This window comes from Mustela erminea, chromosome 18, assembly GCF_009829155.1.
Source record: "Mustela erminea isolate mMusErm1 chromosome 18, mMusErm1.Pri, whole genome shotgun sequence".
Lineage (NCBI taxonomy): Eukaryota > Metazoa > Chordata > Mammalia > Carnivora > Mustelidae > Mustela > Mustela erminea.
In genome coordinates, this window is record NC_045631.1 from 58546540 (window position 1) to 58563178 (window position 16639).

Sequence of the window (16639 nt, forward strand, 5' to 3'; positions counted from 1 at the left end):
GACCATCTAGAGGCTCTGGTCTGTCCTCTCCCTGGAGGGGTGGCTGTAAGCAAGCCTGTGACTCAGAGAGGGGCCCCCCTGGAAGGGCTGTGGAGGCTCCACGGGCTCCGAATGGAGACGGGTCAGCACGCGACTGCGACGTGCTGGGAACTAAGAAAGCGGAGGGACGCGGCGCGCTCCTGTGCGGCAGGGGAGCCCCGGACGGACGAGGCCGGGAGGGCGGTGCTCCCCGGAGCCGCTCACGGAGAAGGTCCGGTTCTGCAGAAAGTCAGAAGGGCTTCTCTCGGGGGAGAGGAGGATTTGACGGACGCTTGCGGGTCGGTGGAGAGAGCCAGAGGGAAGAGCTAACATCTTTCTGGAAACGGGGGAGCGGGAGGGAGAGGCCGGGAAGCCCACAGGCGCCCCCGCGCTGCTCTCCTTTCCGGGACATCCTAGCGCCTCCCCTCGCCGCCCCCCCCCCCCCCCCGCGCCCTGGCCCCCCGCAGCGCCGCCCTCCCCCGCGCGGGGACCCGCCTCGCCCTCACCATGACGACCATGTCCCAGAGCTCCTTCAGCAGGCGGACCTCCTTGTGACAAGCTTTGAGCTGCTTGTAGTCTGGGACAGGGACCTCGAACAGGCTCCCCGACTTGCACAGGGCCTCCATGGTGCTCTCCATGGACGCGATGCTCTTTTGTTGCTGGAGGCGGGCGCGGGAGGGGTAAGCGGCGCTGCTCACGCGCGGGGCCCGCCTCCCTCTGGCCCTCCGCCGCCCGCCGGCCGCGTACTGTGTTCCGACCCCGAGCACCAACCGGGGGTGGGGGGCAGCGGTGCACCTGGCCGGCGAGAGCGGCGCCCACCCCCTCCCGCCTTCCAACGCCCCCTGCTTCTGGCCGCCTGGCCGGGGCCCCAACACGGGTAGCTCAGGCGGGAGAAGTGACTTTAAGGCGCGAACACCAGCTTTCCCCCAGAGAGGCTGGGGACGGCTCTGCTCTCACGCCGTGTTTTAACCCTAGTGAACATGAGGAAGGCGATGCTTGGCGGCTTGGAAAACGAGGGCAGCTAGATCAGATGAGGGACCCAAGGGTCACGCCAAACCAGGGGAGTGAGGGCTGGGGGTCGAGTGCGTAAATGTGCGTGTGAGTGCACGCGCGTACGGGTGTGAAGGAAAGGCTCCCCGTGTGTGCGGTGGCTCCAAGAGGCCTTTCGCACACACGGGCCCGATTCCTAAACAAGGTCACACTAGATCTCTGCGGACCCCAGCCCGGGCCCTGGGGGCTCCGGGAGGGACCGTGTGCCCCCCTGCCGGGCTCCTGGATCGGGACGTGAGCACGTGACCCTGACGCATGGGGAGATCTCTGGGAACGGCGGCCTCGAAGCTGTGTGAGAAGAGCGGAGGCGGGGGGTGGGCACGTGCAGGGGACCCTCCAGGGCATCCTGGGCTCTTTGGGCTCACTGCCCCCCCCGCAGTCTGCGCCCCCTGCCCAGAGGACCGTCAGGCCCAATGCCATGCCTCTTGCCCATTGGACGCTGGTTGTGGACTTAACATCGGGAGCAGAAGGGGATGTGGCGAGGCTCGGCCGTGGGTGGCACAGGGCGGCCCGGGAGGGAGGGCGGGGGGAGGACCGCAACCACAGGAGGTGGGTTCCAGGCCGGGTGACAGGGAGCTGCTAGGTGAGGAGGAGCCAGGGACGAAGGAGGTACAGGGGGGCTGAGCGGCTGGGCCGCACTGCGGGGCTCGGGGATGTTCCCGCGGCTCCGAGCAGCAGCCCCATCGCAGAGGCCACACGGGCCGGACGCCGGCTGTGCACGGACACCTGTGTGCACATGGCCCCGAGGCCAGGCCCCCCGCGGCGGGGCATGGGTGCTCGAGGAGAGAGGCTGGGAGGGCGCCGGGGCCCTTGACCCACGAACCTTATTCAGGGACTTGTAGGGGTCAGGGTCGGTGAAGCTGAACGGGGCTTCTCGCCGGAACTTCTCTCGGAACTCCTGCTGCTTGCGCTGCCGGAGAAACGCCCATGTGACCATCCCCGGGTGACTGTCCCCGGAGGCAGCCCGGCCTCACAGAGGGCGTCCCGGCCCCGGGCGTCTCTACCTCGAACTGCTGGCACTTTCGCCTCAGGATGTTGACCTCGTTGGCCTGCAGGGGTGCCACGTTCTGCTTCACCTGGACGGCCAGCTTCTTGGTGTTTGTCCACTGCTCTGGCAGCTCCTGCACACACGAGGGCCAGGGCCCCTTCCTTTCCTGATCTCCTAAACGCCCTCCGTCGTGAGATCGTCTGCACCCCCGGGGACTTGCCGATGAGGCTCAGAGAGTCCCGTGTGCCTCCCTCCGCTGGCGACCCCAAGGCTGCACCTTCGGCAGGTGCAATGGCCAGCCTGTCCCCCGCTTCGAGAACTTTGCCAGAACAGCTTTAACCATCTGAGGGGTTTTGGCACTTTCAAAGTCCCCCACACTTGCACAAACATTGGACTTCGGATCACAAAATATTTTGAAGAGAATCCCAGCCCACAAATTCTTCGCCCACAAGGAAAAGAGACGGGTTTCCCTTGCCTGTGCGAGGAGCTAACGTTCCGTGGGCGGCGGTACGGCTCAAAGCCTGTTTCACACCAGTCGCCCCCAGGCCTGGCCACACGCGCTGCACATCCGGCCCCACTGGACTGTGGACAGGGCGGCAGGGGCGGCCCTGGCCCCGTAGCAGGAACCCGGGCCGTGCCCCCCGCGGCTCCCACATTCCTGCCCTGCACTTCTGCCGTCCCCTCTGCCACGGGGTTTCGGCACGGATCCAGAGCAGGACAGGGAGTGGAGAAAGCTGATGGGGGGACCCTCCAGGGGATGGCTGGGCAGTGGCTTCAGGACCCTCCCCCTCGTCCTTCCGGCCCCAGCCCAGTGGACACACAAAGCTGCTCTGACCATTTCCAAATTAGCTGCAAAGTGCAGCCCCGGGCAGCCTGGAGCCCTCGTCCTCCTCCCACCGTGCCTGGGCCGGCCCCGCGCCACACGGGCCTTCCGGGTCAGGGAGCTCACGGCCGTGTCCCTAACCTCTGCAGGGCCTCCGCGGACCCCGCTGTCTGTCCCCGTCCCCTGCATCCAGGGCTGACCCGTCCTTGGGGGCAGGGGTGGGATAGGAAGTCATTTCTAATTCAACAATCAACGGAGGAACCCCCGGTCCCGCCCTGGAGACCACCTCACTGTCCCTTCCTCTGCGCGGAGCCCTCTCCCGCCTCCACATTCCGAATTCCTGAACCCAGAGGAGGGGGGCCATCCTGCTGGCCCCACGTGAGGGGCTTTGTCCCCAGTCACAACAGCCTGCGCTCCAGTTGCAAGGCCCCAGCACGGGGCCGCTCCCCCCACCTTCCCTGCACTGGTTCCACCCCGCCCCCTCGCCCCCCACCCCCAGCCCCGCGCGGCCCCGGCCCGTCCACCTGCAGCTTCACGTGCGTCTCCTCCGGGATCTCCTCCCCGTAGGACTTGAGCAGCTCAATGGTTTGCTTCAGGGGCTCAAACATGTTGTCGGTGGCCGCCTGCCTCTCCTTGACCTTCATCAGGTGACCCATCACCTCCACGAGACCGTCGTAGTCCCCCTCCTTGAGGCTCTTGGTCAAGCCCGCCCTGACGACTTTCATGAAGGTTTCCAGGTCAGCCAGGCTGTGCAACGAGAGGCCTCCGTGAGGGGCGCCACCCTCCATGGGGCGGCTGGTGAGGCCTATCGGGGGGTGGGGGGTCGGCAGCAGGGGCCTCCCGGTCATGCAGCGGGGCCCTGCTGAGTGAGGGGGAGCTCCTGTCCACCTCAGGACTCCCGCTCTCGACCTCCACCTCTGCGCCCCCGGCTCCGCTCCAACGGGCCATGCAGTCACCGGTCCCCCGGCCACACGACACGGAGGCGCTCAGTGAGTCCGGCCCCACGAAGCCCAGGGTGCCCACACACCTGCCCACCGGGCCACCCCGGACGGCCGGACAGTGGCGGGGGGGGGGGGCTGCCAGCCTCGACGCTGGCCTTCCCCCCACGCCTGCCCGGCAGGAGCGCCCCCTTTGCCCCCAGCACCACGAAGGCGTCTGTCCGGCTCTCCCCGGGCGCGGTCAAGGTGGGGACGCGGCAGGACGGGCGCCCACCTGCTGATGACGTGGCTGGTCAGGTGCTGCTTGAACATGAAGCCCCAACGCCTGATGGCGTTCAGCAGGGCCTGCTTGAAGGGGCGGCAGTCGCACTGCAGCCACCCGCTGAACACCCTGGTGTTCTCGCGCTTGGACACCTCCTCGTACAGCTTCTCGTAGGAGTCGATCTGGGGAACGCGGCCGTGGGTCACCGTCGGGTCACCCAGGGAGGCGGGCGGCCCTTCCCGCCGGTCACTTCTTCCCCCAGCCTCCCCCCCGGGTCCGCCGCAGCCAGCGGGGCGAGGCGAGGCCAGCCGGGTTTCCGAAGAACAAGCGGGGAGCTCGGGGGTGAATGTGGTCACGGAACCACAGCCCTCGCCACGCCGCTCTGCGCTCTCGGGGCTCTCGGGCCCCCAGCCGACCCCCACCCGCCCATCTCCCCCGTGGGTGCGTCCCTACTGCTCACGGGCGTCTCCCCCCCGCCACCCCGTGCCTGGGGAAGAGGGGAGGTGCGCGTAGTCACTGTGGTTCTGTTCTGTCTTTCCTGGGAGGGAAAGACCCTGAGGGCACTGCCCCCTCCCAGGGCTGATGGCCCGCGAGCTGACCACTCCCCAGGGAGCCCATCTTGCGTATACGAACAACCCAGAGCCCACACCCCACCCGCCGTCTTCACATGCGGGGCCAATAGTCCCCTGTCCTAATCACCCCAGGGCCAGGGCCCAGACGACACCCCACTCCGGGGTACAGCCGTGAGTCCACCGGCAGGACTCCCACGCGCCCATCCCAAGCCCGTTCTTCTCAGTAAAAACCGCAACACAGGCTGCGGATCCGCCTTCCCCTCTGTCCCTCTGCCTCAGACGGACCCTGGTGCTTCCTCTGTGGCCCTGCGGGGCGGGGTGTGCCCCTCCTTCTGGAACCCGAGAGTCACAGACTTTTCCACGTCAGTCACCTGCTCCGTTGGGAGACACCAAACCAGAATAATCATAAAACCCACATTTAAAAACCGTTCGCCTGGGGCGCCTGGGTGGCTCCGTCAGTGAAGCGTCTGCCTTCGGCTCAGGTCATGATCCCGGGGTCCTGGGATCGAGCCCCGTGTCGGGCTCCCTGCTCAGTGGGGAGCCTGCTTCTCCCTCTCCCCTATGCTCAGGCCCTCTCTTTCCCTCCCTCTCTCTCTGTCTCTCAAATAAATAGATAACATCTTTGAAATAAGTCTTAAAAAAATAAAAACCTTTCACCCAAGGTTTGACCCAAGCCCAGCGAGCGGCGCTGCCCCCGGGGGAAGGGGCGGGAATCGCAGGGGTGAGGCCGCGGGCGCACACCTGCTGCTGGAACTGGGTGAGGCTGGGTGGCGTCTTGGAGAGGGTCTCCTCGGCCTGGGTGTCCAAGTCGTCTGGGGTGACTGCGCGCCCGTAGATCAGGAAGTTCTTCATGAACTCCTGGGGGTCGTCCGTCCAGAGGTAGGCGTACCTCTCGAACGAGTCCTGGTACTCCTCGGCCTCCTTCATGGCACCGATGACCAGGTTGGACATCTCCTCCCTCATCTCGATGAGGTCCGTCATGTCTTCCAGGTCTGCCTGCAAGGGGGCAGGAGGGCAGCAGCCCGGTGTGCGTTTGGCCGGAGGTCACGGCTTTGATGGGATCTCTCGGCCCGGCAGGGCGTCTTTCTGCCGGCGGAGGTGATGCTAACCTCCCGAGATGGAAAACAGAGCCCTTTGCCAATGGGCCATGTCCTCCCGAGAGACTAGGGAAAGGTACTCTTGTCCGGCAGACCCCAGGACGGCTCGCACGCCCCGATTCATTCATGCAAGAGTAACGTGGCACCTGTTGTGTGTGCCACACGAGGGGGGGGGCGCTGGGCACCTGGGGGTGTGGTCCCCGCGTGGGGTCAGACACCGCTCAGAGAATTACAGACTCTGAGCCTTGCTTTAATGTGCAGCGGGAGGACACCAGGGAATGTTCCCCGAGGAAGTGACCGTTGTTCCGAGAACCGGTGCATGGCTAGGCCAAGAGCAAGAGCTGCAGCCAAGCACATGCAAAGGCCCCGTGCTGGGCGGAAGCAGATGTCTGAGGAGCTGAAGGAAGTCGCGCATGGACGGCTAGAGCGGGGAACTGGGGGCCTGTTAGGGACAGAATCTTTTGAGTTTCGAGCAACAGAAAACCTAACCCAAGTTGGTTTAAGCAACGAGACAACTCATTGGCTCATGGAGTGGCAGACTCTCGAGGTGGGGCGGCGTGGATTAATTGTGGCTTTTATTTTCTGTATCTCAAGATGCCTTGACATCTCAAAAACTCTCGCTGGCTGGGAGACGCTGCCCTTCTGGGGACTAGCCAATGCCGAGAGAGACGAAGACCCGGAAGGGATCATACCCTTCGTACGCAAACCGACCAGCCCCGAGTCCAGAGCCACACCCCCCACCTGCTTTGTCCAACACTCCTCCTACCCTGCGCAGCCCAGGGTCAGGTACCCGCTCACTGCAGGTGACCCCCAGAGCCCAGAGCCACCAACTCACGCCAACTGGCTCAGCAGTTTCTCCCAGCTGCCTTGCTTTTTCCTGCAGAAACCTCTGGAAAGGCTCTGGCCCGGGCCTGCCCCTCACTCCCACCTCGGCACGGGCTGTGACCGCACAGCCCTGCACCGCTGGCCAGGCCTCTCGTTTCTGTGGGAACCCTGAACAGCATTAACTTTTCTCTCCATGGCACCGACCTCTCCCCACGGCCACTCTGCCACCTCTGCGAAGTAAGATTCCAGGAGCACAAGTGGGGCCCGCGCGCGGGGAACGCAGACTGGGCGGCGGCACCATCAGCAGGACCCCTGCCTTGCTCTGTCCTCCTCCTCGTGAGTCTTCATGAGCAGGTGGGTCCCCCGATAGCCCCACAGTGGGGAGCGGGAGCTCCACACGTGCGTCCCCCGCCAGACTCCGGAGCACACTGGGTCCCACGTCCACACCTGAGCTGACCTCTGGTGACAGACTCTATTCTGGACCCTGGAGCGCTTGGCCCAGGCACCTCCGCTTTGCCTGACGCCGTCGGCCTGGAGACCCCTCCCGCCCTTTCAGACTCGAGGTGCCCTCCGCGGCTCTGGGCCGCCGTCCTTGCTCTGCAAGCGGTTTCCTCTGGACCCCCGCCTCACCGCGCCCACACGCCCACACACAAGCACTCACACACACACACGCGCGCACAGGTACCTTCTTCCCCGACGCTGCGGAGCGTCTTGGAAATGTTCACTGCAAGTAATTCACGCCTCTTGTTATCAAAAACCTCAAGCAGCGTGGACGTATTCGAAATGAAAGCCTCTTTGCACCCCCGGGTCTGCCCACTTCTCTCTCCTGACTTTCACGCTGTTTCCAGAACTGAGCACCCTAACAGTTTGGAGCGTATCCAGAGGAAGACACATTGTTGTCTCTCTCAACGAGTGCAATCAGATCCTAAACGCTGCCCCGCAACTCGCTGAGCAGTGACCGGCCGCCGGCACCTTCCCGGCCCCACAGGTGCCGGTGGCTCACGCAGGGGCCTTAGTCCGGACGGACCGGCGGCGTCTGTTGAAGCAGCTCCCCCGTTTGGCCGCACGTAGGCTTTTCCAGTTTTCATCTGACTCTCACACAAACACTGCCCCGACGCACACACCCCCGCAGACCTCCCCTCGGGGAAGCAAAATTTCCCGTGGCTTCGGAGTCCAGACAGTGTGACCTGTTTTCCTTAAAGGGGTTTAATGCGTTGCCGGAACCTAGACGCACACGGTTGTCAAGACGCCTGCGTGCGGAGGGGCCCACGGCGCTGGACTTGCAGACGCAAGGGAGACACCAGGACATGGGGGGGCACACCCCGCGAGCAACGGGGGTGCAAACCGGCCGACCAAGGAGAAGCCACTCCAGGAAGGACGACGGATTTCAGAGTGGGGAGGGAAGCCGCTTGTCCCCCTGGGGACCGAGAGACACCTCTGGGCTGCTTCCCGCACTCAGAGCCATGGGTGTTCAAACTGTGAGTGACAGGACACCCCAGGGTGAGGCAGGCAGCGGGACGGGGGAGGCCACTGCCCGGGACTTGTGGGCCCAGACTGACCTTGTAGCTCATTTGGCCCTTGGCCAGCCTGGGGATGAGCTTGGCCGTGTTGTAGATGTCGTTGACCAGGCTCTCGATCAGCGTCAGGAGGCTGTTGTCTGTGCCCATCTCCAGGGACGGATGAAAGACCAGCCCGACCTCATCCAGCTCCATGCGGACCTCGAACAGGGGCGCCGTGCTCTCCTGCAACGGGCCCGCCCAGGGTCAAGGCCTTGAGCTCAGCGGAGCCACTCCCAAGGCCCTAATGTTCTCTCAAGGCATCCCAGGGCCGACCGAGGCGGGCTGGGGTCACCTGGGAGAGCACGCTTTCCTGGGGCCCCTCGAGGGAGCCAGAGGAAAACACACATATGGCCACGGGGCCCAGCACAGGCTGGAGGGGGTCAGCGCACCCGCAGAAGTGCCGGGGGGAGCCCATGGCCTCGGTGCCAAGCTTGCATCCGCGACTTCCCAGCCCCACGGCCTTGGACAACACGCTTGACCTCCTGGTTTCCCCACATACACAAAATGAGGGTGATTGTTTTATAGAGCAGAGACACCAAGTGTCCCCATCTCTTGGGGTTATCGTGAGGACAAAGTAAGTCATAACGTAGGAGGCGAGGGAGAGGTGGCCGGCTCCCGTCCAGGCGCCGGTGGGGTCACGGCTGTGCAGGACGGGCCTTGCCGTGCTCCGGAAGACACAAGGCTCACGTCCATGGTTCTGGGGAGTTCTGGTGTGAGTGTCCTCGCTGCATAACTAATTGACGGTAAAAGAATTCGGCCGTGAAAGATAAAATAACCGGTCGACGGCTTGGTTTCGGGTCTCCGTGGACGAAGTACTGGGAGGCACCGGCGTTTCTATCATGTGACAGGAACCCCCGCGAGCCGCGGAGTGGATGACAGCGGATCACAACCACGTGGATCTCGGGCTGAGCGAAGCCACCACGGAGAACCCTGGGAGCGTGAAACACGACGGGGTACGGCCAGGTCGCACGCTAGACCATCCCAGAAACTGAGAACGCGTCAGTCACAGCACCGCAAAGCTCAGCGACCAAAGCAGGACGGTGGCGTCTCCCGCTATTTCCTGCGGGACACTGGGCACTGTCGACCTCCGTGAGGCGATGTGCCAGGGAGGAGCACGGGTCCCAGCTCGGCGCCCGTCTGCGCCCCAGGGTTTGGAAAACAGACGCCTCACGTTTCATTTCATTTCTTCACGTTTCATTGTGATCTTTTTAGTGTCTCTCTTTTATTTTTTATTTCCATGGCAAAATTGGGTCGCCACCCATTGGTCGAGCTCCTAAAAGACTCTGGATCTGGATGAGGGCAGGCCGGCTCGCACAGTGTTCCAGAAAGGACAAAGCCCAGGAGGATGCTATCCGTAAAGCCGGTGGGCACCACAGCCCGGTGTGTTCCCGGAGGCCCCTCGCGAGGCTGTGAGGCGGAGGGGCCGGCCTTGCTGGTCAGGCGACCTCAGGGAGGTTAGCCCAACACACCAGGGATTCTAGGAGTACAGGTCAAGGTCCACAGGAGGCCATGAGACCCACTCCACGGCTGCTGATTTTCCACACACAGTCCCATGGCGGCCCCATGGGCAGTTGACTCGAGAACCCAGTGGTCTTCTCTCTGACCAAGGGACGGTGTTTGCGGGTGTCCAAGTGAACTGCTAACTGGTACAAAAAGTCTAGTTGTCACGAACTCGGATGACCAGGCTCTACAGCCTCCCACCGGGGGTCTGCTCCTGCTGCCTGCCCTCTTGCAAATAGGGGGACTCCCTGGGATTTTGGGAGAAGGACCTTCTGTCCTTACGGCTTTCACCAACAGAATTTCGGGTCTATGTCGGGTGACACCTGGCCTGTGAGACACACGTGCTGGGCTCCAGCGTGACTCGCCCAGCCTCCGCGGTCAGCACAAGGGCGTCGCGCTGTCCCACCACCACCCTTCCTGTGCCGACGCCTGGTACGGGGACCTTGATCTTCTCTTGCTGGCAGAATTCAAAATCGTGTGGGAATTATTGTACTGGAAAATACATGAGAGGGAGAGGGCTCAACCCCGGGGAAAATGCTGGAGGACGCCAGGATGAAATTAGCAGCACAACCTTTGTGCTGACCTGTTTTGCACCTCCTCGGACCCCACGGACCCTGCGGGCCCCGCGGAGGGTTGGGCAGGTTAGTAGCTGATGTCGATGACCGGGGCGTACCCCCAGCCCAGCCCACTTGAGTCGGGGACAGTGGCGGCTGCTTCCCCTCACCTGGCGACCAGGCAGGACCGTTTGGGTATTCTGTAGCTGATCGATGCTGGGGCTGGTGGAAGGTGACCAGAGGGCCCGAGCGCTGGGGACTAGAGAGGGTCCTGGGTACAGGACATTCAGTTTTAAAGCCAGAGCACGTAGTCTACCCTTTGCAGGCTCTAACGTCTGTTTGTTTGTAACGAGCCTGGTCATTCGTCAGGAAGCAGCCAACCCCAGAACCCAAGATAGACCTTACATGTGTAACGACTTATCTATAGCAACAGATCCATGCATGTCTTGTGTTTATGACTCACATCCATGGCCATGTTGTCTATGAAGTAATTCAGAGATTTGCGGATGAAATTCTCAAACTCGTCGAGGACCATGGTGTCCACATAGTTGATGTAGTCCTTCCAGGACTGGCCCGCCGTCTCCGCTCTGAACAGTTCAGCATTTTCCTGCAAACAGGACCACACAGTTAGCTGCCGGAGCACGGGTTCGCCCGCTCTCTCTTTAACCAACCTGCTCCGCGACTCTCTGGGCTGCCCTTGGCCCTGCCCACCTGCTTCAGACACGCGGCTGCTTTTTTGCTTCTCGAATGTGCCAGGCATATTCAAAGATGAACATGGCCCAGTCTGTCCCCTCAGGCAGACACAGGCTTAAATGACTTCAGTGGAAGGTGGAAAGAAATGGCTCAAATGACGATCACGTGCAGAGGAAGCTCTGGCAAATACGACAACGAAGCCCCGTCTTGGCGGCTTGCTGGCCTCTGCTTCTCTAGGCTCCCGTGCCCGGCCGCCCTGCCTCCTCTCCTGGCCTCTCGCTGGGCTGCCGGGCTGCGAGCCTGTCCCTTACCCCAGCCCAACTTATCTCGCCCGGGCCCTACTTCCGGCACCCCCGAGAGTGTTAACAGAATTAATTGGTTAATTCTTCCAAGTCTGATGTTTGTAGTTTAACGGTTTCGTTTGACGGGACCTGCTGGCCCCGTGCCAGAGGGGGAGGGAAGAGGATCTGAAAACGAGACAAAATCTTTCTGGGTCCAATCACAGTCACTCCGCTGGGGCCGTCACCTGCCCAGCAAAGGCTGGACCCTGCGAACAGCGACAGACCCTCTCCCCAGCGGGACCCGGGGGCTCTCTGGGGTGACGGTCATCATCGAAATCCTTATCCATGATTTGCACCCGGGCACGGGGAAGCCCCCAGAAAACTGCCCTGGAAATATCTGGAGCTCAAGGGAGAACTTTCTCCTTCTCAGGCCGACCAGAGCCCCGCCTTGCACATCGCCTCGGAGATGAGCTAACGCGCGAGCCGGACAACAACGGCTGCCGAGTGAGGAAGACGCGCGACCCCCGCGGACAGACACCCAGGCACACGGCTTCCGGGGCGCCCGGCGAGCGTCTGGCTCCCTCGGCTCGTGCCAGCGGGGACAGACACCCACGGCTGTTGAGGCTGTTTCAGGAAAGGGACGACCTATGCTCTCGGCAGCACCGGACACGGGGGCCATCGCACTGTCCTGGTCTACACCGCACCGTCCTGGTCTACACCGCACCGTCCTGGTCTACACCGCACACGCGCGTTTCACGTTCCTCATGCATTTACCTGCTCTGCTCCCCGCCCGCGCTCCCGAGGGGGAGCCGTGAAGGACAGCGGGGACGCACCCAGCGCCCGCCCTCACCCCGTGCAGCTCAGGGAAACGAGATGTGTTGACCTTGCACAAAGATGTCACTTGTCTATACCGATTTTGTGCGGGGTGGGGGGGGATGCTGACCCCTTAGCGCAGAGGAGCGCAGACTCATCGCATGATGAAGCTGGCTAACGGGCGTCCATTTAGGGCAGTTGCTGCTTGAAAGTGAGACTCCCAGATTAGAGACAGGGGACGTCCGTGACCCTAACGTCCTTTTTAGGGCGTTTCTGGCTCTCCCTCCTCTACTAGACGTGGGCGGCCTCTTGAGGCCCCTTCTGGGCGAGTCCTCACCGCGACCATGGCTTGGATCTTCAGGCCGGCCTCCTTGATCATCGCGTAGCGCTTGTTGAGGCTGACCGCCCTTCCGTCCAAGTCCAGCAGGGCTTCCTTCTTGTTGTCCTTCCTCTCAAACAGCGGGTTGGCCGACCAGTCCTGCAGGAAAAAGGTGGGCGCGAGGAAAGCATCGGGGGACAACGCCTGCGGTCTCGTGGTTTCCCCACACGCTCCTTGGTGCCAATGTTCTTGTCCCTCGGAGACGCCTGGGGACCCCGGAGGGACCGTGGAGCAGAGAACCTTGTTGGCCTCAAAACCAGTCAGGGGCGTGGGGCGGCCAGGAGACCCCTGGGAGGCTTCACCTGAGCAGGCCCAGAGGAGCCAACCTGGGGCCGGCGTCCGGGGCGAGGCGTGGATGGTCAGAGCTGGGCAGCACGTCCACAGCTCCCAAGAGCAGGCCCAGGGGGGACTCGCCCCTTTTGTGGGGGCACCTGGCCTGCTGTGGGGGCAGCGAAGGGGGGGAGTGGGGGCCTCTGGCCTCCTCCAGTTGGGAGTTCTGCCGCAAGGACACTTGTCATCTGTAATTAGGATTTTCGCTTTTACTCGATTACCCGATAATTAGATCTTTTGTTTGTTTGCTTTTAAATTTTCACCAGTGGCCCACAGAGGGCAATGAAACGCAGGAAGATCCGAACCCAGTGACTGCCCGAGTCCGACCCGTGAAGATCTCCCGGCTCAGAGGCTGGCGGGCTGGAGGGGGAGGTGGGGACGTCCGCGTGACCGGACGTCCCCTGGGGGGCCTGCAGTGGGCGGTAGCTGGTGGGGCGCAGGCATTATTTTACTTGGACACCTCGATGGAGAAACACAGCTTAAACACGACTGTTGTAAAGGGGAGACGCCGTTGCACAGTAGACGTTGTCCATGAACGGGGGGCGGTCCAGGCTTCCCTTGGGCTGTGCTTGTAGATGCCCCTGCAGATCAGGGCCTCGAGGGGAGACCATGGGGAGGTTAGTGAAGGACACCCCCTGCCCCCCGTTTTCTGGATTGGGCTACAGTGAAAGTCACTTCAGAGCTTCACTGAGTGGGGCTGAGGCTCCCAGCACCTTCCTGCCCCTTGTCCCCGGGGCTGGCCTGGCGTGGAGGGGACCCCACAGACACCCTTGCGGAGCTCAGCGGAACAGATCAGAGCTGAATTCTGCAGGCCCGGGACTCCAGCCTTGGGGCCACCTTGACATCATCGTGTGGCCCAGAGCCTCCAACAGCAAGTTCCTACTGCCTTTGGCACTTTCTGTGAGCATCTCTGCATGGCCCCTTTTCCCCAGGACCCTCCCCTGGGCCTCCAACGCAGCCCGGCTCCGTGCCTTGCCGCTTAATCACCTTCATGGCCTGAGAAATCCCTTCTATGTTCTGCTTTGCTTTCTGTATCCTGTTCTGCAAGTTATGGAGAATCTCTCGCATCTCTTGAATATATTCTAACACGCCTGAAAGATAAACATAAAGGTGTCTTACAAAACGAGCAGTTCAGTAGAAGGAGAGCTTCTCTGGGGCCGGCTGGCGGCGCATCGTTCTGAGACGGTTGTTGGAAAGACGTCCGCTGCGCCTCCAGAGTTCCCGGAATGCCACGGCTTCTCTCTGGGAGCAGAACTTCCCCATCCCCAAATAGGTGGGTCGTTAGTTCCCCCGGGGGACCTTGCGTCCCACGCGCCCCTGCCCCTCCAGCCACCAGCAGAGCGCTGGAGACACGTGACTCGTCACGGCGTCTTGGGCCGCGGTGGCTGGAAAGAAGTGTGTCCCTGGGCAGCAGTGACAAAAAAAATACACGGGCTTCTTTGCACAGGAAGTCCGGGCCGACCCTGGTTTCAGGCAGGTGGACCCTCCACTCTCTCACTGACACGGTGGAGGCAGGATACAGCCAAAGAGGGCTGAGAAGGTGGCACCAGGCTAGTCGCAGGTGCCGGGAGAGCCGGGGGGTGGGGGGAGATGCCCACCAGAGGCGGCGGGGGAGGTGAGGGAGGCGGTCTTCTGTCTCACGGGCACACTTCTTTCTGCCTCCCTGATGCCTATCCTTGGCCCACCTGCTGCCCCTGCGGGGGAACCCACCATGAAGCCCCAGGCCCCACAAGCCCACTGTGGAAACTTTGTGACCCTTGGAGGTCCTCAGGAGGTCTTTGCCTGATTCCTTTGTAAGGGACAGCAAATGGTCTCCTTGGGACAGGACAAGCAGGGGGACCCATCTTTTGGCCTTAAACATAGCTCTGCTGGAGGCAAAGAGGACCAACCCGCCCCTCGCCGGTGTCCCAGGACAGACGCCGAGCAGCTTGGACACCGCCCCCCCCCTCGCCCGCGCTGAACCCAGGGTGAGACGAACATGGCCTTGGTACCTTCGCTATTCCAGAAGAGCGTGGTTTCGGCACGCGACAGCTTGACGTCAATGGCTTCCAGCTCCGACTTTATGAGTGGAAACTCCACGTCCATCACCGTGGTCTTTATCTGAAACACGAAGACTGGGGTTTCAGGGCCTCCGACCCAAATCCAACCAGATTTTCAAATGGTCTCACAGGAAGGTTCTTATCACACAGTAGCAACCAAACCAATTACAGTCATTTCATTGGGAATTACGTACAAATCAAATTCTGGGAGATCTCAACGTGTCAAACTATTTTTATTACCGCAGATGTAGACGTACACTTCACTCTTAGTTCCCCATCGTGTGGGGTAGAAACGGAAGGGGATCATGGGACGGTGGGGGGGGGGGGGTGATCCAAACCTGTTTTCGCTTGGCTCAGAATCATAAAAAGAAACTCAGAGAAACAGACACGGGAAGCTGGAGCATGCCTGGGCTCAGAACCTCTCCTTGGTCAGAAATCCCAAACGTGAGGGCGCCTGGGTGGCTCAGTGGGTTAAGCCTCTGCCTTCAGCTCAGGTCATGATCTCAGGGTCCTGGGATCGAGCCCTGCATCGGGCTCTCTGCTCAGCAGGGAGCCTGCTTCTCCCTCTCTCTCTCTCTGCCTGCCTCTCTGCCTGCTTGTGATCTCTCTTTCTCTCTAATACATAAATAAAAATCTTTAAAAGAAAAGAAAAGAAAGAAATCCCAAGCGTGAAATCTGGTTACATGAAGGAGACCCAGGATCGGCAGGGAAGCCACGCTCGCTGTGGATCCAAGTGGATGGAAAGACAAGACACGTTCTTGATGCGCTCTACCTGCTCCAAGAAATTAATTTAATGCCTGAGAACAACATCAGTTCACAAACCAGGAAAAAAAAAGAGAAGGGTGTATCCAGGTTTTATAAATTATTCCTTTTTTTAAAAAAAGATTTTATTTATTCCTTTGGGAAAGAGCATGAGCAGGGGAAGGGGCAGAGAGAGAGAGGGAGAAGCAGGCTCCCCGCTGAGCAGGGAGCCCGATGCGGGACTTGACCCCAGGACCCCAAGATCATGACCTGAGCCAAAGGCAGGTGCTTAACTGAGCCCGCCAGGCGCCCCTAAATTACTCCTTTCAATCACAAGCACCATGTGAGTTTTGGAATATCCTTCTGTCTAGCAACATTTTTTATTTTATCTGACTTTTCAAGGACACTCCTACTTTATAACGCGAGGGACACACATGGAATTAAAACCCACCGTCAGGGGCTGACCGCCTGCCCTTCAGGACAACACTTTCCGCACATCTGGTACGTTCCTACAGTGCCCGACCTTCTCCCTCAAGTGTTTTCAGGGGTCGAGAGGGCAGAGAAATAAAGCTTAGAACCCGCCGTGAGTCGACACTGGACGGCGGCGAGAGAAGGCGTCTGGAACTCACAAAGCGAGTGGACGGGAAGTATTGGCTCCGGTCGTCCGAGGTCAGATGCCGAGTAACCACCCCGGGCTGTGGCCTCCTCCCCTTGACGGGTGCCCTCGCTTGGAGTCTATGCCCCACGCGAGACCTTTTCACGACGCGCCTCTTTGGTAGGTTTGGGAACGACGTCCTGGGGACGGCCAGGGGAGCCCCTTCTGAGGGACGGAACCAGCTGGGACAAGGCGCCGCGTCCCGGAAGACGGGGCAGAGACGGTAGGTGCGGCCCGGGCTCAGCACCCGGGACCAGCTCAGCCGGGGCGCCGCGTCCTGCCCACGACTCCCGCGGATGCTCGGGGACTCGGGAAGCCTGTTCGTTTATCGCCGGTCCCCCCAGCAACAGCCCAGAGCCGTAGCTGAACGTCCCCGAGCTGTTGTAATTGCCGTCGTAAACCACGGTCACGGGGAGAGGAACCACGCACGGCTCAGTACGTCCTGGGCATTTTTCTAGCAGCCTGTGCTATAAATGCACAGCGTTCGGGCACTGTCCCCGAAGCGTCACATGGACACACCCC

General features: G+C 61.6%; 1 protein-coding gene across 10 annotated transcripts in view; it reads right to left on the bottom strand.

Annotated features, from left to right (window-relative positions):
* DNAH17 (dynein axonemal heavy chain 17) overlaps window positions 1–16639 on the bottom strand; it is a 92566-nt gene that overhangs the window by 59396 nt on the left and 16531 nt on the right. For 9 of the 10 annotated variants that reach the window (XM_032321862.1, XM_032321867.1, XM_032321865.1 and 6 more), the window contains 11 exons: window positions 14674–14782; window positions 13670–13773; window positions 12311–12451; window positions 10650–10793; window positions 8133–8315; window positions 5393–5647; window positions 4092–4261; window positions 3404–3626; window positions 2073–2189; window positions 1892–1978; window positions 525–677 (listed from right to left, as the gene is read on the bottom strand). In XM_032321862.1, the coding sequence (XP_032177753.1) occupies window positions 525–677; window positions 1892–1978; window positions 2073–2189; window positions 3404–3626; window positions 4092–4261; window positions 5393–5647; window positions 8133–8315; window positions 10650–10793; window positions 12311–12451; window positions 13670–13773; window positions 14674–14782 (1686 nt within the window). The remainder of the gene's footprint in view (window positions 1–524; window positions 678–1891; window positions 1979–2072; window positions 2190–3403; window positions 3627–4091; window positions 4262–5392; window positions 5648–8132; window positions 8316–10649; window positions 10794–12310; window positions 12452–13669; window positions 13774–14673; window positions 14783–16639) is intronic. The other variant, XM_032321863.1, reaches the window with a different exon arrangement.